The sequence below is a fragment of the Equus quagga genome, chromosome 18 (assembly GCF_021613505.1).
Source record: "Equus quagga isolate Etosha38 chromosome 18, UCLA_HA_Equagga_1.0, whole genome shotgun sequence".
Lineage (NCBI taxonomy): Eukaryota > Metazoa > Chordata > Mammalia > Perissodactyla > Equidae > Equus > Equus quagga.
The window spans coordinates 33,952,402-33,977,537 of record NC_060284.1 but is presented as its reverse complement, the minus strand read 5'-3'; the positions used below and the strand labels follow the sequence as shown (position 1 = coordinate 33,977,537).

The window sequence follows — 25,136 nt, the reverse complement described above, 5'->3', positions numbered from 1 at the left end:
TCCTTTCCCTGCCATGGGTGCCACCCCTATGCAACCTATGTGTAAATAGAAGAGGTTCCTCTTATGCTGTAAATTATATCTTGCTGTAATTGGAAATCTTCCTGATTAATCTTCTGAGGAGACATGCAGTGACCAATTCTTGCTTTGCTGAGTGTCGCAAAGAGGACTGCAAGGCTTTTGTGGGCACCATTAACTCTGCCTTACAAGGGCACTTTGGGAAAGAGCACAGACTTCTTCTATGACAGGAAACATCACAGAGGACAGTTCAGCTTATATACCAACAATTGATTTAAGTAGAAACTTTTAACATATTGATGGTTTAACATGTCACCAAGGAAAGCATGCAAATGAAAATAATTTTGAAAATATTTTTGTGTAGCTTATCGTTGGTAAACTCATGTTCCTGCTGTTACCTGAATCACAGCTGAATACATACACATTCGGTAGCTTCTCCAGGTGTGTTTTGAGATTTATAAATCATTCGACATCTAAGGGTAACAAAACCATGTGAACTCAATGACCAGTAGGTGAGAAAATTTGTTGAACTAGTTAATTGATTTTTTTCATAAGAACTAAATTTGTAGAAAAAGATTTTCTGCCCTTCTAGACAGGTTCATGAATTCATGAGAAATCTCCTTCTCTAAGATGTGGCCCCATGACAGCCAAGGTACCCCAGCTGTCTCATGCAGTGTCGTGAGGACAGCTCATTGGCTCATTCTCAACTCAAGAAGTGAAAGGACCTTCCCACCCACCACCTCTCCTCTGTGTTCTGAAAAAATTTACAAGACAAAAGAGAAGGGAAAAAGCTCAGAAACATCACAACCCAAAGAGATCCAGTTTAATGCATAAAAATATTTCCAATAAATAGTGCAGTTTCTCCCAGGTTGGTACGTCAGGGCATAGATCCAACAGAGGTGAGGTCTGTTCCATCTGATTTATTTCTGTAATTTCTCCTTTAAAAAAATACAGCCATTCTTTCTCGAAAGGAACCGATAACCAGTGTATCATACAATAGTCATAAATGACCAAGCAGGACCCAAAACACTGATCATCATCATGTTGTATTAACAGAAAGGAAAACTACAGAGAGAGAAAGACAGCAAGAGGCTGACATTATCTGACTTTTATGAAATTTGAAGTAAAAGATTTCTTTGTGCTCAGTGTCGAGTATTTCAAGAAATGGCCACAACCTGGAAAGTCAATAAAAGATAAACTAAAAGTTCAAAACAGAGATCTTGAGAAACTCAAAAGGCACCAACCAGATTGAATCATCTATAAAATTAGAGACAGACTCCAGTACATTGATAACTGAAAATCCAAATTATAAAAGCCAAGGAAAACGTAAATTGCACAAAACTTTTATTATTTATTAGCAGTGTATTCTTCTACACTTCAAAATAGAACAAAATATCTTTTGGAAGGTAAACTATTCATAACAAAATATGTGTCAAACAATGTTTATTATTGGAGTAGAATTACTGTGCTATACTTTCTGTATTATATACATACATTTCTTGGTTTGTCTATGTATGCACATGTGTATAAATAATTTTAAGACATACACATGTAGATACATATGACTAATATACACACATAATTGTGGAAAATTTACAGTAGTCAATTTTACAATCATTTAATAGCTGCACACAAATTAGTGTTCACAGAACTAAAACTGTCAATATGGTTCCCTTTCCCCCACTTCTTAAATGTTATCTGAATTACTTTTCACGGATAATTTTTTTAAAAAATACTATCATCTTCCTATACAATTAACCAATCTATTTTTACAATAACTCATAATAAAATATTTTGCTATTTCAGCTTTAGAAAAGGTACACAATTTAATTCCACTTATTTTCGTTTTTGATTCTTAAAACGTACAATTCATTTTTCATCAGTTTAGTGCAATTATTTGGTACTGTAGTTATTGAAGTCAACAAACCTGAGTCAAACATTCATTCAAATGCCTTTTTTAAAATGTAAAACATGAATAAGATGTTTTGCTGAAGCACGTACAATAGTCTCAAGGTAGCCCTCCTAATAAATACATTATAAATAACTCAATGGTTGAGAGAAAAGCACTTCATGTGAATCCATTTAACTGTCTCTGAGTAGTCCATTCGCAAGCAGCACGGAAGAGAATTGGAGTCAAAGGCTCCCCAACTCCCCACAGAAATGAAGCCTACGGGCTTCTGGAGTCTACATACAAGCTAACACTTGCACGGAAGGGCTGCGAGTACCTACAAGGAGTCCCTTCATTTTCATGTTAGGTTTTTGACACGCTAGCTTGTGCGTCAGGGGTTTGCAATCGTTTTAAACATAACTCCTTTAATACAGAGAACTCCTTAGCAGCATCTTTTTCAGTTTTATCTCTTCATTGATTTAAAACTGGTGCCAGACCATGTGTGATTACAGGCAACAACCACCTTGTACCAAAAGCAGAATATTCTAATTGAGTTAAGAGCTCTTTTGAGAGGAGGAAAGAAATAAAAACATTTGGAATGTTGAGTCATTTCATAGAGAAAAACTATGCTTTTGAGGGAAACACCCAACGAATTCTGATCTTCAACCGGATGTGAAATTTTGTTAGAGCCCCAAAGATGCCAAACTAAGTGGCTCAGAAGCAAAAACAAAGGGAAAGGAAATGGTCTAAATACACCGAATCAAATAATTATACTCTTGCTAGAGATAAATTTGGATAAACTCGTTAAATTAGACTGACTTCCCAAAAGAATGAACAGATCTGCCATACTCATAGTGGGAACATAAAAATCACTTTCTAAACACATTCTCCCTTACTTTTTCTTAATAAAGAGGAATTATTTATTCATTGTAGACAAAACCATACTAAACAAATTCAAAATACAAATTTTTTGGTAGCAAACGGCAAGAAAATCTAAGTCAAAATATAGTCTAGTTTTTACATAATTTTATATATTTATAAATTTATCAAAATAGTCTTTTAAAGTTCACAATACATACATAATGTAACACTGTACATGTAATAACAAAGTATTACAGAAATACATTAAAAATAACCTTTCGAAATACCAAATTCAACATTGAAACTATCTTAAAAAGTGTTGACGTCTCCATAAACACAGTTTCAGTGCATTTATAGTAGTCATTAGCCAGAGTTTTCTGATTTCAAGTCTCTTGAAGGTCTTATCTTAGCGCTCTCTTTAATTAAAGGTAAGAAGGCAGAGGTATTCTTCCAGCAAGCAGCTGCTCTCCCTCGACATTGCTCGTCCAGATGAAGAAATTGTGTCTAAGGGCGGAACAGCTCTCGCTGGAGTGGCAAGGCCTTAGTAATGAACATATTCAGACCGAAGGGACTGCGCGGGGGAGAGATATAAACCGAGGTTAAATTCCATCACATACAAAACATCCAGCACACCATGCAGCTCCTTCCTTCACACAAGGCAGTTTGGGTCTATTATATAAAAGATAAATGAAATACACTAAGAAAAAAACAGAAAAAGATGAGGGAAACAAACCATTTGCTAAAAATGAGATATTCAATTATGTAAAGTGATTACAAGAAAACTTTCTATTTTAAAAGGCTTACTAGTTTATTAACAGTGATTAAAAATTAAATATTAATTGAAAATTGCACTGAACTAACTTCTAAGCTTTCGTGCAATAATATTGAGTTTTACTCAAAAGTATTAAATGACACTTGTAACTAAACTGAAGATTATTAGAGTACACTTTGAGAAGACGTACTTTTTTATTTAATGCAATACATATCAAACAAATGTTAATGCTTCTAATGCAGTAGAATTAGCAGTCATTTAAAAAATTTCCTTAGGAATGTTTGAATTTAATCAATACCTTACAAATCTTTTCCATTTAGGGTGACACAAAGCACTACTAGCCTTGAAATCTGATCTTAAGACCCAAAAGCATTTGTGCAGGAGAAACTTGCAGTCATAACATAATAAACCATGGACAACCTTCAAGAAAAGCAAACAATGCAAGTTCCTCCCACATCATATTAGATAATAACATATAAAAGGAGCATGATTGGGATATGTAATCAGAATGCATTGATAATAGACATAAACAAGGAAAAGAAAAAGAGAGGTACAGAAAATCTGCCAAACAGTTATTTTTGAGCAGTAAACAGTAGTTAGAAAGAGGGAATATAAAGTAAGTCTAAACACTGAAAAATTTTTCACACAATTCTTCTAATCAAATACTTCAGATCAACAAAGTTTACTTGATTTGCTACCAAATGCCCTTTTGTCCTCCCTCAATAATTATTTTTCAAATTGACCTGCAGCATTTCATTAATAGGTCCTAGTAATTCTGAGACTGGTTCATTTTGTTGATGGGATAGGCAACACTAAAAAAGAATCTATCCAGAGCCAGCCCTGATGGCCTAGTGGTGAAAGTTCAGTGCACTCTGCTTCAGTGTCCCGGGTTCAGTTCCCAGTTGCAGAACCACACCACTCCTCTGTCAGTAGCCATGCTGTGGTGGCAGCTCACACGGAAGAACTAGAAGGACTTACAACTAGAATATACAACTATGTACTAGGGATTTGGGGAGGAGAAAATAAAAAAAAGAGAGGAAGACTGGCAACAGATGTTAGCTCAAGGTGAATCTTTCCCAGCAAAAAAAAAAAAAGAATCTGTCTATTTCACAAATAATTTACAAAAGGATTCAAACTATCTTTTTTCAGTTTCAAAACCCCAGTGAATTTTAAACTCTATCAACAGCCATGTATTAAGTAAGTCTCTATCAACACCATGAGTCAAAAAGTTATGGTCCCCGCCCTCAAAGGGCAAAAGACCACACTGTCTTACAGACACAAAACGAAAAGACAAATGTATCAACATTAAATAATAATATACGCAGGGTAAGAGTAACGTTGTGCGCAAGCAAAGGATTAGGCAAAAGGATGAGGGCAGGTCTGCACAGGGAGGTCTCAAGGCTGCAGGTTTCAAGGGAGAGGGTAGATGTCAAGAACTGCTAGGAAGAATGGAAAAGGTTTGGCAAGTTGACTTTCTCGCTACAGGATGTGGTTTATGCTTCAAAACAGGAGAGATGATCAAGAATAAGGGCACTATAATAAAAATATACCAGAACTCAGACAGAATAAACGAGGTAAGACTCTGAGCCAGTCCAGTGAAACTGGTCCAGTGCCTTGAAGCCCATATACATTCAACTCGCAGGACATCAGGTGCCATCCTGGCAATTAGAGCTTAAAAGCAGACTATCATTTTTCTAGCTGCTTCTTCCCAGTTTCTTCTCTGGTCTGGGAAGCAGGCAAAGAAGGCAGAGCCAGGTGGTCTCCCCGGCTGCAAGAATGCCACACGTGCACGCTGTACATCGGTCAATGCTTTCTTGGAAATATTTAACCTTTCCTTTTGTTCTAATTAGAAAAGTTACTTGTGTTATCACTAACAGAAATTATAAAGCTCCTCAGATTGCTTTAAATTTAGAACAAAATGGTTCTGCAAGCACCTCTAAAGTTCCATCAATTCTCAATAAACAGAGATAGAGCAAATGAACAGATACTAGGTAAGTGACCTTTGTTCAACTAACTTTCTTCCAGGGCAAAGTATTTTATACACACATCAACATGTAGGGGGTAAATATGTGTGTGTACATACATTTATTTATTGTATAGAATCAGGACACCTACTGAACAGGAAAACAGAAATAGCCTAGAATAACTTTAAAGATTTCTATCATTCATACAAAGCATATACTCATTAGTCTTCTGGCAGAAGCCTTTCCTTACACACAGCAGAGGCCGTAAACTCTGGCTGGTATGTAATCCTGTCTTCAGATACCATTTACCACAGTCCCTCACCCAATCTGCTCACTTATGCTGCCTGAGTGGCTCTGCAGACCTCTGTAAACAAATGAAGACATGATTTGGCCAAAGGACCTTCTGTCACGCCAGTTAATTCATTCTACAAACATTATTGAACATCAGTAGTATACAGTAGGCACTGGGGTATAAAAGTCCAATACCCAAGTTCTCAAAACAAAACAAATTACATGGTTTCTTTATCTGGTGTAAAGAAAGTTAAAGCAAACGAGAGATCACTAAGAAAGGTTGACCAAATTATTCTATCAGTATTTTTTAACAAATTATCTTCCTTTCATTTTCAATCTAAAACAAAAATCTTAACGGAAGTGGACTTAGGGAAGAAAGAATTAAAAGTTAAATTCTACAAGATCTACCTGCTTTAAAAAATCATAACTAATATTTCAAGGCCTTTTCACTGGAAAAGCAATAGCGTGGGATGATGGTAGCATTTCGATTTCAAGCACCGCATGATGGAGTTGTATTGAGGGTCTCTGGTTCATTTTTTTCCAAATGTACAGATATTCTAAAGTAACTAGTCCCAGAAAACACAATAGCCAGTTATTACCATTTTTAATTTTTATAGTAAAAATTCAAATGTATTTTGTACTCCATAAATAATATCATTATTCAAAAATAGATTAATTGAAGCACAACTATCTGGAATTCTTAATAAATCAGATACATTACTTAACAAGTCAATTATTCTGCGATAGATACTTAGTGAGTACTTTCTATACACCAGGCACACTTTAGATGTACTAAGTCATTAAATGCTCCAGACAACTCATTTTACAGATGAGGAAACTGAGGCACAAAGCAGTGAAGTAGGTTGACCAAGATCACGCAACTAGGAAGTGGCAGAGCTGGAATTTGAACTCCAGCAGTCTGGCTGTAAAGCCCAAACTTTTAGTCACCATAATAAGCCTCAAGACACTTCTAGCATTTGTTCTGTGATCACTGCAAATTTAGTCGAATATTCTCTCACCCTGACACAGACAAATAACAACCTGAGGCAAAGGATGATCCTGAGGGAGCCAAGAAATATTAAATTTCAAAAAAGAATGTAATATTTATTAGTGTAAAAGAGACATACATTTTAAAGTGATTTTCAATAGGACTAAATCCAAAAGAATTTTCAAGAATATTCCAAAAAGTGGGGCCAGCCCAGTGGCGCAGTGGTTAAGTTCACACGCTCTTCTTCGGTGGCCCGGGGTTCACCAGTTCGGATCCCGGGTGCGGACCTACACACCACTTGTCAAGCCATGCTGTGGCAGGCGTCCCACATATAAAGTATAGGAAAGTATACTTTCCTATATAAAGTAGAGGAAGATGGGCATGGATGCTAGCTCAGGGCCAGTCTTCCTCAGCAAAAAGAGGAGGATTGGTGGCAGATGTTAGCTCAGGGCTAATCTTCCTCCAAAAAAAAAAAAAAAAAGGAATATTCCAAAAAGAAATTCTCTTTATAAGAACACCCATGCTTAAGTATTCTGATGAAACTTTTAATCTTGCTTGACCAATATTATTTTTATCACTATCACAAGAATTAATGCCTAATGCGCCCAAAACATTAAAAAAAAACTCCCTCAGCAATGACAATGGATACGGTTATGAGGGAAGTGAAACCTGGGGTGTTAATATTATTTTACAAGGTAGCATTTATTTATATAACCAATGGATTTTAATCTCTCAAATACAATATTCAAATTCATGTGGCCAGTAAGTTTAACGAGATTACAGTGAGTAAAGAACAGATCAAGTTTATCGTGAATATATGGTACGAATACCATAAAACTAATAATATAGCAATATTCAGCCTGCAAAATAAGGATAAAATTACCTTACACATGCAGCCCCCAAAATTTTTATGTCAAAATACAAGCTTCCATCAAGAAGTCTCATTCCCTGAAAGCAGTTAGATTTGACATAAAACAAAGTGTTAGGTAAGGAGATCAAGACAATTTGTTCTGTTCTAGAAATCTGCTACTAATCTGTTTTGGCAGATGTAGGTAGTGACTTTAAAAATTTAGGTATTCTGGAGGTGTCTCTTTTTTAAACAGCCCAGTTACCTAATCGTGGTAGAAAAATGTCTTATAATTATTGATATAAATACTGTACAGATGGTTAACAAATAAAATTATAAGCTATCAAAAACAGCAAACTGTAAAGCATAATGAAAGATTAAGGTCTTTGCCAGCAAATGAATAAAACAATGTCTTAACGTGCAAATAATTTGGACCAAAGGACCCTATATGTTAGCGTCTTACTAGGTCAAAGCCCTGCCTCAAAATCACCATGTGCTTTTGCCACACTGACTTTTTCTTTCCTGCATATCCTCATTTTCCCAAGTTCCTTAAGGAAGAAAAAATAGTCCACTAGTTATCCTTGGTTTGAGTTCTAACTACAGAGGCAAAAACTACCTTAATAAGTGGTTTCAATGGCATAGCTAATTTAAAAATAAAAACACATTTGGCAATATGGTATCTTATTTTATATATAACTCTAGTGTTTTGAGTGTTAAAGAACAACTGGGGAAAAATAAACACTGGGGAAAAATCAGTTTATCTCTAAATGCGTCTATACTCCTGGGCCTTTCACGGCTTTGCAATATAATTTCCAGTTTTTGTATTGCTGGTAAGTTAATACGTAAAATGTGTGCATTAATCCATATTTCCACAAATGTGGTTTCACAATCCTGAAAGTACTTGCCTTTGCTAACATAATAATATTCCTCCGATAACACTAGTAGAAATGTAGCTGGATAACATTTCATTGACATCATATTAACACAAAAAGACTAAGGTTTGTGATAAAATCAGATTTGAAAGATGTGTATACATTTTTCTATAGTGTTCTCTAAGCATTTCAGGGACCCTAAGATTTAACAAGCCAATTGTGGTTAATTAAAATGCTATATAAAATATTCTTTCACCTTCCTACATGACTTTTAATAGATTCTTTTTATCTGTGGGAATTTAATCTGTGCTTTTCAACAATCACAAAGAGCTCAATTGTTAGATGACAGATTGTTGACACCCAACTTGACTCAGTCAACCATTACATGAGTGTTTTCAGTTCATCTGAACACCAAAATTATACTGATGCAAACTCCGTTAAAATTTATTTTCTCTTATTTTAGTAAAGCCACGTTTCTAGAAAAAAAATAAAACTCTCAGATTACTGTATATTAAAGCTAAAGCTGAAAACTTGTTTTGCTTTTTGTTGATGCTTCCTTTGCTAACAATGATAAGGGGCTCTTAAGCATCGAGCTCTTTGCTTAACATTCAGGAACCTGGATATCTTATCCAACTGTTAGTTCATTAAGTATTTATTAGGTGCTTACTATACTTTGGAACCTGAGAAAACAAAGATGCCTCTGAGAAGCTTAAAAGCCAGCAGAGGAGAGAGAGAATCAGGTACAGCTGACTACAACACGAGAGCAACCAGGAAGCATGAACAAAGTCCCATGAGAAGGAAAAGGCACAGATGGGTCACGAATGCTTCATCAAAAAGATAACTATTGAGCCAGGCCAGGAACTATAAAACCTACAGAAACAAGAGGAAAAGCAGAGTGAACCACATGTGCTAGGGTTTGGACATGAAGCAGAGTGTGGCACTCTTGCAGAATGCCAGTCAGGATCCGGTAGAGCTGATGGAGGGGACACAGTGGGGAAGCGCATTGTGCGACAGGGAAGGGCCCTGAGTGGCAAGCCAAGGAGTCCAGACTGGACCCTGTAGGCAAAGTGGAGACGGTGAAGATTCTAAACACAGAAATGCTTTAATCAGCTGTGTCTTAGAAATCTAACACTGGCAGCAAAACTGAGGAAAGATTAAAGGCAAGAGATACTGAAGGCAGGGAGAAAATTTAAAGGGCTAATCCAATGGTCCATGAAGACCTCAATTAGGGCAGCAGTGATAAGAATGGAGGGACAAAAACAGACACTTCAGACTTACAATAGTCCACGAAGACCTCAATTAAGGCTTGAGTGATAAGAATGGAGGAACAAAAAACCAACATTTCAGAGCGAGAACTGATAGGACTTAGTGGCTGGACATGACAGAAGGAAAGGCAGAAGTGGTGTCAAAATGATTGCGAGTTTCTAGCTTGGATGATTGGATGCATAAAGACACAATTACTAAGCTAGGAAACTAAAGGAGGAGCAGGCAATTGAAGGAGCCTGTTTTCTCTCCCAGGTAATGCCCACAGGAATTTAGAAATGTAGGTCTAAAGCTCATGAGATGATTACCCAGAGAGAGAAATGGGCCAAGGTCAGAGCCTTGGGAAAAATCATTAAGGACAGGCAAAGGAAGACAAACAGGTAATGATTTAAGGGGAGGAAAGGAGAAATGGGAAAATAATATTGCAAAACTGAAAGGAAACAAAAAAATAGGAAAAAAGGGTGGTCAATATTGTCAAACGCTGCAGAAAGAAGAAGAAGAATGAGGACTCACAAGAGACCATGGGATCTGGCCTTAAACAAGTCAGTGGCAGCCTCTGGGAGAGACTCTCACCAGAATGGGGGTCACCTCTCTTGTTGCAAGTTTGGCCATAAAGGAGACATTGTGAGAGGTGACAGGACCGAGGGAAGTAATTGGCAAGACACGCTGACCAATTCGGATATACTTGTTTGCAGGTGAGGAGACAGGCAAATGGAGGAGAAGAGACTGAAAATATAAGAGAGGGAGGGAGAGGATGGGGCAACTCCCTAAAAGAGTCTGGAAAGAATAGTACAGGTAGGTGGAGTTACCATTGGAAAACAGTAGGGTTTCTTTTCATCTAAAAGGGAAGAAAAAAAGGATAAGTCCAGATGTAGATAAACTTTGAGGTAGAGAAGAGGACAGTTAAGGGAAATTACTCCTGATAAATTCTATGTTCTTGGCAGAACTCAAGGCAAGGTGAACCAGCCCTGGAGGTTGGAGGGGTAATGCTGATGAAGAATGTTAAGAAGTTTTAAAACAGCTAGTATGGGGAAGAGAAAGTGAGCCAAAATGGGCTCCGTAAACAAATCATGAGCACTAAAGGGCCAGGTAAATTAGAAATTTATTTGAAATGGAGCCAATAGGCAGAGTAATAGGAGTTTCTCTAACAATGCTTAGAAGAGAAAGACTAAGAACGGATACAAGATAGTTGAATTGATCTCATTTTGGAGGCTAGCGATCAAGTGACTTTGGGAAGAGACTCTGGGCAAGTCACTGCCTCTCTGAGTATTTCCTCACCTGTAAACTGTGGTTAAATAAGCAACATAATGTCTACATAAAGCACCTAACACAACGCCTGGCACATAGGAGGCACTCAATAAATCATTGATAGTGATGGCGATGATAATGATAATGATTAGAAAAATGTTACAGTTGTTGAGAATGTTGGCAGTGGCCTGGTAGCTAAAAGTAAAGCCAAAGTCCTCAAGGAATGAAGATGAGTAAATGACAGTGATGAGGATAAAAGGAACAGAACATCATTGGATGGTGTTTTCAAAGGAGAGGAGAGTGTTGAAACGAGGTGTCTAAGAAGTCAGAACACAGCCTTTACCTCTTCACTATAAAGATTTGGGAGTTACCAGACAGTAAGCAATTTGCATTTAAGGGGTCAATAAGGGGAATCAGGTTGGAATGCGACAACCTTTTTTTGCTCACTTTCAAATAGAGACTTCTGGACTTCCTCTTTTGGTGTACTGCCTGCAATGGACTTAATGTTTGTATCCCCTCAAAATTCATCTGTTGGAATCCTAACCCTCAATATGATGGTATTAGGAGGTGAAGCCTTTGGAAGGTAATTAGGTCATAAGAGTGGAGACTTGAATGGGATTCGTGTTCTTATAAAAGGGACCCCAGAGAGCTCTCTCGCCCTCTTATATCCGTGTGAGGATACAAGAAGATGGCAGTCTGCAACCCACAAGAAGGCCCTCCCCAGAACGCGATTATGCTGGTACCTGAGCTCTGACTTTCCAGCCTCCAGAGCTGTGAGAAATAAATTTCTGTTGCTATAAGCCACCCAGTCTATGGTATTTTGTTATAGCAGTCAAGCTCCTTAAGATACTGCTTTTTTTATATCCTTCCTTCCCATTCCAATCACTTTCAATCAGAGACTGAACCTGAGGATGCTGAAGCACCTGTGGAGCCCACGTAGAAGTTGACCTCTATAATATCACAGAAAGCTGAGGGGCTCACAATGGTCTGACCAAGAGAGGGAAACATCTGCCTCTACAGATAAGACACTTCTCACTCACACATATTAGCCATCTGAGTTTAGACAGTCGCCATCAAACAGAGGCTGTGTCATTTACCAAAGACTTCCAGTAGGGGCAAATCCAATGATCTTACAAGTAAGTGCATGTGGCATCTATGCTTGTTTGCACATGCATGCACACTCACATGAACGTGTGCCTGTATGGAAGAGCAGGTTGCAATAAAAATATGCCTTTCTGGGTTAAACATCTTATACATACATACAGTAAATTTCAAGTTTTGGAAAGAAATAAATGACCTACTCAGTATTAGAAAAGGTGACAGTATGGAATAAATAAACCAATAATCATAAGCATACATAAGCAGAGTCCAATGCTAGATGCCATGAAGATAAAAATAAGAGACTATGTTTTCGAACATCATGTTTCTAACCTCAAGTTTATCAGCCAACTCAGTGGGGATCCAAGGCCCAGATGCAAAAGTAAAAGCAACATTTTTATGGCCCAGAAACAAACCAAGGCACAGTGGCAAGCCACTGGCTACAGAGCTGGAAGCTGGCAGAGGTGACTGGGTTGTCCATTCCTCGGGGTACACAGGCCAAGGGATGAAACTGGGGCTGGGGTCAGGCTCTCCCACCCATGAAAGAGGCTGAGGAAGCTGCAACCACTGCCCTCGGGCCAGGGTTTATGCAGCCCTGCCTGAGAAGCCAGCCTGCCAAGCTCACCACGGGAAGAGAACCTGGGTGATTAAGATCTGTTTCTAGACTGGAAGACCCAGGGGCCAAGTAGAGCCAAGAAGAAAGCCAGTAGATGAGGAGGGAAAAACACACAGAGAGGGCAGAGAAAGAGAAAACTCCCATTCGGTGTGAACCTACAAAAGAAAATTCCAAAACACACAAGGAATTTGAACATCAAGAGAACTGACAAAGCCTGCAACCAAGAGATGAATTCTCACAGGCTGAAATGAAAATAAAAAAGCAATCTCAAAATGACCTATTGTCTGAGATCCTCGAGGTGGAAAAATGAAGAATACCCAAAAAAAGAAAAAGAAATTATGAGACAAAAATAGGCAGGTCCAAATAAAAAACAGATGGCTATCATAAAGAACGAATTATAAATGCTGGAAATGAAAGATACAGCCATTGAAATCAAAAGGTCAGTAGGTTGGGGATACATTCCAGAATAGACACAGTTGAAAGAGAATTAGTGGACTGGAAAATAATAGGAAGGACTCAATCAGAACACAGCTAGAGCAATAGGAATTTAAAAATATAAAATAGAAGGTGAGAAATACTGAGGATACACTAAAAGGCTCCAACGTAAGTCTAGGGGGTAATGCAGAAGGAGAGAGTAGGGGAAAAGACAGAAAAGTAATATCGAAAAAGATAATGGCTGAGAATTTTCCAGAATTGAAAAAGCCATTCACTCTGAGATTGAAAGCACACACTGAGGCCAAAAAGGATAAACTATAACAAATCCATATCTAGATATATTATGATGAAACTGCAGAAATTCAAGGAAAAAGAGAAAAATCTTATAATAATTGTTTTTATTCTTAAGCAAAGGATGACATTTAGAAACTGGTATTTTAGGCAGATTTTAGCAGCAGTGCAAAGACAGGTAGAAGGGACCAGAAAAATGAGGGTAGAAGATCAATTAAGTGAGAAGATACCCTCACAGAGCTTTCAATCCAGTGGAAGACAATGGCTTATACTCTTTCTTACCTTCCTCCATGAAAACAGTACAGCGCTCATGGTGAACACTCATATAAATATTAGATAAATTTTTAAAAAGTGGATAAGCCTTTATACATATATGAAAAGCACTTACTCATTTTTACTCTTGGCCAAAATAAATAAAGATTAAAATAAGACTCTTTTATATTGACTTAGCAGTATTATTGATAAGACATAAGAAAGAAGGTGTCAAAGTTGAACAACCAAGGCAATAAATAACTCCAACGTATCTGAGATTAAAGCAAGTTCCGTGTTTGAAAGAGTTCTTTCAAATGGAAAGTCAAAGAGAGCAGACAGGCTTTACACAGCAAAGTAATGCAGACCACCATTTAACAGTGGAAACCTAAATCACCCTTAGCTCTATCTGCAAACACTGTGTGTACCTAAATCGCTTATATGCAAATTTAAAGGCACTATCTGAACTATGCTGACCTCAAAATAATTTGATGCTTTAATTGTCAAGTAACATTCCCAAGTCCCCTTGGGAATACCAATGCTGAATGAATAACAAAGATGTTGTGCAATACTGAAATTGACCTCATGTTCTTTTCTTGGTATTATTAGCATCCCTTAGCTGAAAAATGGCATTAAATTTAAGGCAACGCCACAACAAAGAGGAGAGATGGAAAAACCACAGCAGCTTAGAAAGGTAGTACTAATCTTCAATATTAAATATAATACTTAATATTTAATTAAATATAATGTTTAATCTTTGTGATTAAACATTATATTTAAAATCAGGACAGGGAGGGGGCAGCCCGGTGGCGCAGCGGTTAAGTGCGCACGTTCCACTTCAGTGGCCCGGGGTTCACCAGCTCGGATCTCTGGTGCAGACATGGCACCACTTGGCACGCCATGCTGTGGTAGGCGTCCCACATATAAAGCAGAGGAAGATGGACACGGATGTGAGCTCAGGGCCAGTCTTGCTCAGCAAAAAGAGGAGGATTGGCAGCAGTTAGCTCAGGGCTAATCTTCCTCAAAAAAAATAAAATAAATACAATAAAATAAAATCAGGACAGGATGACCGTTTTTAACATGGAGAACAGGCAGAGGGAAAAGACATCAAGTTTAAATCAAAGAAAGCTATTACATACCACTGGATAGTAGGAGCATTTTATTGGGAATGGAAGTTCAGACAATCAGTAAACAGGTCATCACTGTCACACTAACATTACTCCCAGGTAAAAATGAACCGTGTGCCAATCACTCAGGAGATTTTCATCAAATTGGTTATTTTACCAAGCTAGATCTAATATTTTTATCTTATTCCAAGTCCTGCTTTAAGGAACAATAATTCCTTTAAAAAAAAATATTCCACCTGCTGCTAGAAAACAGAAAGACTTTCTCTATTGGTAGGCTACCAAGGTTGTTCTGACACTCGTCAAATCTGAGAGGGAGAACTCATCCAGAGTCTTCAAACCCAAAGAGCAGACTAACAAGCTGGGTATAGAAACAGCTTTGGGAGCCGGCCCGGTGGCGCAGTGGTTAAGTACATACGTTCTGCTTCGGCGGCCCAGCGGCCCGGGTTTCACCAGTTTGGATCCCGGGTGCAGACATGGCACTGCTTGGCAAGCCATGCTGTGGTAGGTGTCCCACATATAAAGTAGAGGAAGATGGACACGGATGCTAGCTCAGAGCCAGTCTTCCTCAGCAAGAAGAGAAGGATTGGCAGCAGATGTTAGCTCAGGGCTAATCTTCCTCCCCCTCGAAAAAAACAGCTTTGACCACTGGGACCGGGAACTGCATTGGAGCCAACGTCAACTGTGTCACAAGGAGAATGCCAAGGCAAAGCAGTAAGTACACAATATTTCATTTCAATTTTCTTTTCAACTTTAAACCAAATAAGTATTTTTTATTTCCTTCTGTGTCTAGCACTGTGTTAGAAACCATGAAATATAAATAAGAACTTTATGAAATGTCTGCACAAAGAAAGTTTAAAATTTGGAGACAAGTCTTGTATATAAGGACAATACATAAACAAATACAGATGCTCATGTAAGTAAACAGCTATGTCATATATGGATAAAATAAAGCACTAAATTTTCATCACGAATGGGAACAGAGGTTAAAAAGGAAAACGTTGGGTGGGTTCAACTTTTTGAGGAAAGAGTCAGAGAGTAGATGGTAATATATGTCTTCAAAGATGAGAAATTGGTGAAGAGGGCAGGGATCTTCCAAGAAAGGGCTTCCCAAAGGACAGGACATAGGCGAGAACATAGTTGGGGAAGAGGATCAGGGAAAACCCCTTCAGGGACAAGCAGGGTAAGTAATGTACAAAGATACAATAAGAGGAACAGAGTACAGAGGTCCTGAAAGCTCAGCAAAGGAATTCGGGATTCATGTTCTAGCATTAGGGGGTCACTGGTCACTTTTGAACAGGAGAGTAAGATGATAGGATCAGTATCTATTACCTGGAAATGCTTTAAAGTGGGATGGGCAAACTACCGCCCACGGGCCAAATCCAGCCCACCACCTCATTTGGAAATGAAGTTTTACTGGAACACAGCCACACCATTCGTTCATTACCACATAAGCTTCAAGGTCCACAGTCACACAAACCCCTTTCAAAGTACGTAGTCATATGTTTGTACAAAAATTTACAAAATAAATATTTTGTATTCTTTATCTTAAACAGGTCCCACCAAATTGTATAAGTATCAAGGTGCACAAAACCTAGCTCTGCCCCTGATTATCATCCCCATTTTACGGAGGCTTAGAGACGCTACATAACTTGCTAAAGTACTCACCAGGAGGAAGCGGCGGAAACAGGATTTGACTCAGGTCTACCCGTCTTCAGAATCTAAGAACTTAACTACAATACTAAGGATGTGCCCTGTTCTTGCTGTTCCAATTGCCTGAAATGGCCTTTCCTCTCTTTCCTATTTTCAGCACTAGATTACTAGCAGACTCCTAATCACCCTCCAAAAGCCTAACTAAAATGCTACCCCTTCTTCACAGCTTTCCCTGATCCTTCATGGCAAAATGAGATATCCTTTAGATATTTCAAACACCTACCACAGTATGTACACGGCAGCATATAATCAAAAGAATATGCTTTTTGGAGTCTAACTGACCTAGGGTCAAATTATGGCCCTGCTACATATTTGTGGCACAATCTGGGGCAAAACATTTAACCGCTCAAACCCTCAAGTTATTTATCTTTAAAATAGAAGCAATAATTCTTACCACATTCATTCATTTAAACATCCAACCATCCATATATCTATTCAAGAAATACTTAGAGTGTCTACTATATGCTAGGGACAGACATATAACTATAAAAAACAGAGGTACAATGCCTGCCCTCACAGAGCTTACAGTCCAGTGGAGGATACAGACAAATGAGCAGATGATTAAAATGCAGAGTGAGATGAGTTTCGCAATGAAGACCAAGGCTGGGTGCAAGACAAGCTTATGGTGGAAGCAGCATGACCTAACATACACTTGCAGGGTCACGTAAGGACAACGTAGATGAAGAGCAATTCACTGGAAAGGCTCTTAGAAATAAATCAGAGCAAATATTCAAGACAGATACCTCAAGTAATTTCGATTTAATAAAATACTTCCACCCCACCCACACCATAATCACACGTCCCTCATTTCTTAAGTATTTCAAAACTCCTCTGAACGTCAGAGAGGAAAAACTGATTTTTCACAGTAAGTGGGTCAACCAAAACGAAACCTTGCACATTACACTGGGCAGCAGAAACCTCAAGACTAACAGAAGAGGCCAAATAAATACAAATAAGATCTGACTGCTTCTCAACATTCTGTCACAACCATAAGGATTCCTTAAAATCTGTTCTTGTTTTCTGTGTTAAAGCATTTAATGACAGAACACGGAAATCACTTTTACCTTTTTCTGGGGGCTGAATTGCTGCATAAAGTGAGAGAGCAATTGCAGCTTTCAAAAGAGATGCTAATTGTAGCTTTTAAAATATTAGACACCCTCTAAACACCCGTCACCCCATCCCCTAGGAATTTCTGGGTCTTTCTTAAAGGTATTGAGAGGATATTGCCAAATAGACTTCATTTCCTACTTAAGGACTTAAAAACATTTTTGTTGAGTGATTTATTCCTAGTTCTTCAAGGGTCACATGTCCCACATCTTCAGAAGCACTGGAAAGAAGGACAAGAAGCCCACAGCAATGAGAAAAGCTGCATTGGACTGATGAATGAAAAAAACTCACAACCTCCTACTCTTATTCCACATGAAATGGGAATTTCCATCTTAATTAGACTTTCTGCCAGCAAGCCAGTAGGGGTAGGACTTGGAGCCCTCCTTCCTCCAGAGGATTTCTAGGCAAAGACAAAGGAAGGAAAGTCAGCTATGGGAGACCTGCTCCTTCTGACTTCTCAGGAGGGTGAGAGGGAGGAAGATGTTGTCATGCTGGCAATTGTATTTATAAATGCTTTTCTTTACAATAAGATGACAAATTTAAGAGGGAGAAGAGGGGAATCGCAGCAGCTGCCCACACAGACTATTACTTTAAATTTAATTATTGGAAAGTCATTCTATTCGGGCCAGAAGGTGGAGGAGGAGAAGGAGGAGAGGCGAAGAAAAATAACAAAATATGGGACGAAACCAAAATTAAGTTATATAAACATGCGAGGGGTATCAATGATCATCTAAAGCAAGCTCGCACTAGCAAAGAGGAATTCAGAGAGCCAGAAAAAGTAGAATGTTATTCTTGTCAAACTACCAGTGCTTCTGGTATTCAGCTATAAATGTGGATTACACAAAACCTTTAGCCGTGAAATCTGCAAGATATTTATATAATTATCCATATATCCATAAGTATTACACTTTTTCTGAAAATGGAAAGACCTATACTCAGGTCTGAAAAAGAGGCTGACCCACAATCAGTCTGTGAAAATATTGACTGAACTCAACACCTGCTGTGAAGTCTATGACTTGTAAACCTAGTTAGGAAAATGTAAATACACTAGCATTTTCCATCTAACCCCAGTTATAAGGATTCCAGTTCAACTGACACATATATACTCATAACATAGTGGGATTAGTGTCAAATTAAGAGGTGAGGTAGGCTGGGGCCCTAATTTACACAGGAATCAAAATAATGTTGAAAAACATCACTCAGAATAAAATCAGATGAGGAAAAGTATAAATGCCAGAAAGGACTGTGTGTGGATAGAAAAAAACTTTGAAAAGAGGCCTGAGGCAGGGATGGGAGTGGTAATGAGTCCAACAAACACACACACACACATGCATACACACACATGCACACTGCATCCTCATGTTAGAAAAGTGGTTTCTAAACTGCCATTTTAAGGAAAGTGGGTCCTATTAACTCTTGCCTTGGGGCTACTGCTTTGCTGAGTGGGCCAGGAGAGGCCACTGCCACCGGCTTCTCCTCAGCCCTTCTTCTCCCCTGCAGAAATCAGCCTCTCCCTAGATAATGGCTGAGGAAATGTTCCAGAACAGTGGGCACGAAGGGTGCCAGAACGCAGCCTTCCCAGGACACCCGGAGCTTGCTTGTGCCCCGTGTGGAATCAACGATGCATTCTGACACTGATTCACATTTCCTTCATCTGCGGGATCTATTTCTGCTTTACATTTTGTCCTTGTTCTCTCACACCAAAACTCATAGATCCCATGGATTCCCATAGATCTCAATTCCCTTTGAGGCAATCAAAATAAGTGACTAAAGTGATTCCTAGCAGGGGGTAAACCAACAGATTATACCCTAACAGGGGTTACTGGTTGAAAAGGGGGCTTGGTAACCTAAATAAAGAGCAGATGGGTAAAATGTGTTTGGAGAGCTTCCATCCTGGTCCTCTGCCTTCCCCTCCCCTACATCCCAGGTGCCTATCTATGAGCGTTCCTTAGAAACACCTTCCACTTGCCATTTAATTAAATCTGGCTCAGTTCTCTGCAGGAGGTGAGATATTCAAGGGGCAAATGGGTAGTCCTGAGAAGATACTGTTCATTCAGCACCTTCCCCATTTAAATATTCCAAAATGCATTCATTAATACACGATACAGAAAAAGCCATGATTCCGACCGCCACCACAGCCAAAGCAAATACTGTCTATCACACGAATCAGCTCCTGGCTTTGCACCAGATAGTCACAGTGATTTGAAAACTTAACTAAAAATTAACTTAACTCAACAGTGTTCTTGATGAAGGGAATGAAAGCTATTTCCTCTCTAAGAGAAACCACTTAAAAAGGAGCAGGGGGAGGAGAAGAAAAAGAAGGAAGAAAGAAACCCGGTTGGAACTTGGCATTTACTTGAAGAGGAGCCAGCAGAATGGACGTGCATGGACAGTTGCACAGCACAGAGGGAAGGCATCGATCAGAAGGCTTCCTTGGCGCTATTAAATTTCTTGGGTGGCAGCCTCGGCTGGGAGGGCAAGGCACAAAAGTTGCGTTCAGGGTTCTGAGGGCCAAGAGGTGGTGTCTGCGAACTTACTGGGATTGAGCGGCTCAGGAATCTCACTGAGGAAGAAGACAGGCCAGTGTAGGAGGGCCGGAGGGCGGTGGCGTGCTCCTCGGTCTTGGAGCCCTGGGTGCTCGGCTGGGTGCTCAGGGGGCTCCCACTGCTGCTGCTGCTCCGGCTGTACTGGTTGTTGTTGAGCTCGGGGCAATTTCTGGCGGGTGCCTGGGAGCTGCCATTCAAGAGGTTGGTGAAGGGGTTGGCTACGAAACCCACCTTCGAGGTCGAGGAGGTCTGCTTGTTCTCTGGATCATCTATGGCAGCGTTCAAGTTCCCAAGAGAACTGGCCAGCCGGGAGTTTATGGAAAAGCTGAATGGAAAACACAGGTGAGGGGCAAAACAGAGACAGCAATGGATCCTCACGCAGAACTCACGCTTCTAAACACAGAATGATGACACCAGGGGAATGTGATGAAGACAGCGCTGATCAAGGCAAATGGTGACAGAAAGGCTTCTTTATCGCTTGTGGCAATATTCTATACAGCCTTTCATTACACATGTCAATTTCCTCCATCAAAAGCAGTTAATTAAGACCCAAGGAGCTGGCTAAACCACTTTGACCAGAGATCTTGAAATAGAACATCTGGGTGTCCTATTCATCCAAAGCAGGAGGTAAATGAAAAGGGGTACATAATGAGAGAGTAAAAGCAGACTAAGTACAAGATTTAACTTATATATATTCCTTCACACGACTCTACCAAACGTCCCCACCCATTTTACTTCCGTCCATACACAGCAGGGGAGAAATGACAACACCATACATCATTAGTATGTGCAACTGAACTCTGTTTTCTGGATCATGTTAGACAAGCTGGAGACCTACCACAGAAAGGGATGCTATACAGTATTCCCTCCACAGCCTTGTCCCTTGCAATTTGACACAGGAACAGAAGCCCCAGATGGTCACAGAGCCTGTTGTGGTTTCTCCCCTTCTCCGTGGTCCCCTCCTCTGACAAACTTCAGCCAAACTCATTGTTTGCTGCAGAATTCCTTTACTCCCCGCTAGTACCTCAGAAGAGAGAGAGAGAGAAATTACCTTCTGACGCCAGCACCTGAGGACAAAGAGCCTCTGCTTATCCTCTTGGCTGTCGCTGAAGGAGACAAAGCCACTTTTGAGGTCTTCAAGGTAGACGCAGATCCTTGTGGAGAAGAACTCGATCTTTGTGGAGAAAAATGGGCCAAGTGTCACACAAAAGCTGTATCATCTTAACATTCAGCAATCAACTAGAACAAGATAAACTAATAAACATTAAAATCATCATGGCAGGTCCTAAAAATGGTGATAGCAGCAGCAGCCAACACTGACAGAGCCCTCACTATGTGCCAGGCCTTGTACTGAGCACCTTACAGACCTTACTTACCTCAGCTCATCCTCACGACATCCCTCTGCAGCTAAGATGCTGTACCGCTCTGCAAGGGAGGAAACGGAGGCCCAGAGGAAAAGCTCCTCATCCAAAGTCACTCAGGGAGCGAGTGGCAGAGCTGGGATTCAAATCCAGGATCCCGGGTCTGCCCTTTAGCACAATCCGGCCATGCCGGGTCACTTTCCTTCCTTGCCGCGGCATTCATTCCTCCCGTGTCCTTAGATTTACTACGTCTTTATATTTTAAGTCTATCCTCTCCCTTCCACTCTGCAACTGCCCTCGGGGAGGCTATTATTCTTCTTATCCCTGACTACTAGAGTAGCATCTTTTAATCTTATTTTTAAAATTCAAATTCTGAATAGCTTCCAGGGAATCCAAAATATTTAATGGTGTTGCTTCACTGTTTAAGCCATTTAATCTTTCCTCGGTGCCCAGAAAGGCAAAACTCCTTGACTTGGCTTATAAAACCCTCCCAAATCGGGCATTAGCCTCTCTGAACAAGTCTTTCTGTCTACACTTTCCCATGAGACACCTGTACTCCAGCTACACAAAATGACCAGAGCTCCTGAATGGACCACATTCATATCTTTGTCCAGTTGGCATGTGCTATTTTTCCTGCCAGGGCATCTTCTCCTCTCCTTACCTCCCCTCCACCTCTTCTCTTCCACCTCCATCTGACGCACTCCTATTGCTCATCCTTTAATGGTCCAATTAGCTGGCACCTCTTACAGGAGGCCTTCACTGAATTCCCAGGCTTAAGCATCCTGTTTCATCATACTACTCTCATAATAAATCACAGCTCTTCAACCTATTCCACTGTCGGATATTTGTCTATTTCCCTTCATATAAGCTCCATCAAGGGCAAAGAACTGTCTCTCATTTCCATTCTTAGTGGCCAGCACAGTGCCAGACTCAGAGTGGCTGTTCAATAAACGTTTGCTGAGTGCACAAAAAGGAAAACTTGATTCAAATCTCGACACCAGGGCCTGGTCATGGTTTTAATACCAAATCCATTTTATCCTGGACAAGTCATTTAATGGAGCTGGACCTTGTTTTTCTATCTGCTATAGAAAAGCTTAATTACTTATAGACTCTTTCCTTCATCATCCTCCTGCAAACAGCAGCTTATGACATAGTTTGCCTCTAAAACAGTGATGGGAAAAGTTGTACAAGGAAAACAGCTCAAGCTTCTGGAGAAGTCTGGCCTCTCTCAGAAGTACCTGCACTAAACAACCCTAAAACCTAAGGGTGAATAAGAACCAGAGGTGAGGAATGGGTCAGCTTTTTTGCCTCTATCTCATCAACAGTTTGGGCCAAATGTTTCTACTGGCCTCACCAAGCCCTCCACTGGCTCCTGGTACCACTGGTACCCTGATACCACCCAGGGAGTGTTCGGTGACATTTTTCTAGAGAAAGACACTAATGTTTCCTCCTCAAATGAAGGACAGGGAAGGACATAAAACTAGAAAATAAAGGAGGGGAACAAATTCATGCAAAATAGGAGGAAAGAGGACTAACAGAAATGTTAAAAACTCAAGGCAAAATCTATCATGAGATTGAAAGGCATGTTGCAGAGCAACTGTAGTTTATTAGAGGTCCCACCACGTGCTGGGAGCCCAGAGGACACTGACATCACTACCACAGACACACAGCCCTGTGGGCACTTCGGTAAAACAAAAATCCTTTCCACGGTGAGCGTTAAAAATAAAGGGTATCATAACGATCTGGAACAGAAAGGAAAGAATTTAAAAAGCGAAAAGCTGTGTGCCATCTGTTTTTATCAGTTTAAGGGTTGGGAAATGTATCTAAAAGATAGCATTTATTTACAAGCCACTAGAAATTCAACCTCATTAACAGTACCTGAAAGGCTGGGACACCGCTCTTGGGGGCCCTTTCATATCATCCAACCTGCGGAAATCAAACACAAGTGCTCAAATATCACCAGGTTCACACAGTTAAGCGAAGACCAAAAGGGACACCATACGGAGTCAGATGACTAAAAATATTAAACTGGCAAAAGGGAAAAACCTTGCAAATAGATATGAGTACTTATTCACTTTATAAAATAAACCCTAGAAACAGCAGGAAATCCCTATTAGTCATTCTGTTTCATCTTGCATTTCATTTACAGCAAATGGCTTTTTAAGCAGAAGGTGGTACTGGAACCACTCAGGGTGAAAAATGTTTGGTGATGGTACCATGATGCTGTTAAGAAAAACTACATTCCAAAAAAGTAAGAAACTTTCTGAGAAGACAAAGAAAATAGAAAAACCATACTGGAACGAGCCTTCTAAAATTTGTGTTGTGGAGATTCTCTCACTTTTTTAGCCTATTTATTTGCCAAGTTATACTCTAACTTATCCCTGCCTCCCCCTTTTGATTTCTTAAGAATCAAAGAAGGGCTGGCCCTGTGGCCACGTGGTTAACCTTCCACGTACTCCACTTTAGCCGCCTGGGTTCACAGGTTCAGATCCTGGGCGTGGACCTACTCTACTCATCAGCCATGCTTTGGAGGCACCCCACACACAAAACAGAGGAAGACTGGCACAGATGTTAGCTCAGGGTGAATCTTCCTCACCAAAAAAAAAGAGAAAAGAATCAAATATAAATCTGTTTGAAACTAATTTTAATCAATATAAAGTAATTTCTTGGAATTTCAAAGAAGTAAATGGTGAATAAAAGAGACTGGCAATGTAAATCGATCTTGAAGACCCTTCCACTGACTTAGGTCATATACACAGTGAAAAGAGCACAGACTTTGAACAGTGCTGGGTTTGAATATCAGCTCATTCTAACTCCACTCCACTGGGAAGGATTTAACCTCTCTAACTCCTAGCAACCCACTCAAACGTGGGTGACGATGCACAGCTTTTGCGTTATCTCAGTTAATCCTCATATCCAAACTAAGCACCTAACATGGCTCCTGGCCCATAGCTGCCACTCAGCAAATGGTACGTCTCTTGCATTTTCTAGTGGCAGTTGGTGGTTATTAGGAAGCACCAGGCTTGCTATCCCATCTTCTCATCTTACTATAGAAAATGATTAACTCCACTCTGAGCTGTATGAACCTTTATTTCTCAAGTCAGGAAACCAGGACTCAAGGCCCAGGCAATGGTGTGACCAGACCCAATCTGACTTAAGTGCTATAATGCTCCCAAATAACACACGGAAATTAAATTCCCTGTGAGTCTGTTTGACATTTGTCATACTGGCGAAACATTCTTCCTGGTATGCTTGTCTCTCACTTAAAAGTCAAAGAAAAGTAGCTATTTCCAATTATATTCATTTGTGGACTTGCTACTTCTTTCATTACAATAAGGAATCTTAATAATATCTACAGATTTTTGTACCTACATTGATTCTGAAACCTTTTTTTTTAACCTAATCTGAACTATCAGTAGGTTTCAAATGTTGTGGTTAGAAGTCAAGTCCAATCAATTGATTCTGATGAGTAATTTCACACCTCGAAATGAAGATGGTTTATAACTTTACAAGCACAGATAGGAAATGCTTATTCACTTCTTAAAAATAGAAGGTAAGGCTAAGGAGTCAGGATACACCAAAGCTTG

The 25,136-nt window shown here is 39.7% G+C and overlaps 1 protein-coding gene across 3 annotated transcripts in view; it reads right to left on the bottom strand.

Moving 5' to 3' along the window:
• Positions 1 to 1,352: 1,352 nt before the first annotated feature.
• Positions 1,353 to 25,136, bottom strand: part of CDC14A (cell division cycle 14A) — a 159,254-nt gene continuing 135,470 nt past the window's right edge. The window contains exons 13-16 of one of the 3 annotated variants that reach the window (XM_046645730.1): positions 23,428 to 23,475; positions 21,240 to 21,362; positions 20,180 to 20,513; positions 1,353 to 3,335 (exon numbers count right to left, since the gene is read on the bottom strand). In XM_046645730.1, the coding sequence (XP_046501686.1) occupies positions 3,306 to 3,335; positions 20,180 to 20,513; positions 21,240 to 21,362; positions 23,428 to 23,475 (535 nt within the window). In that variant the 3' untranslated portion in view covers positions 1,353 to 3,305. Of the gene's footprint in view, positions 3,336 to 15,375; positions 15,505 to 19,709; positions 20,514 to 21,239; positions 21,363 to 23,427; positions 23,476 to 25,136 lie in introns of those variants that run through there. The other 2 variants (XM_046645728.1, XM_046645727.1) reach the window with 2 other exon arrangements.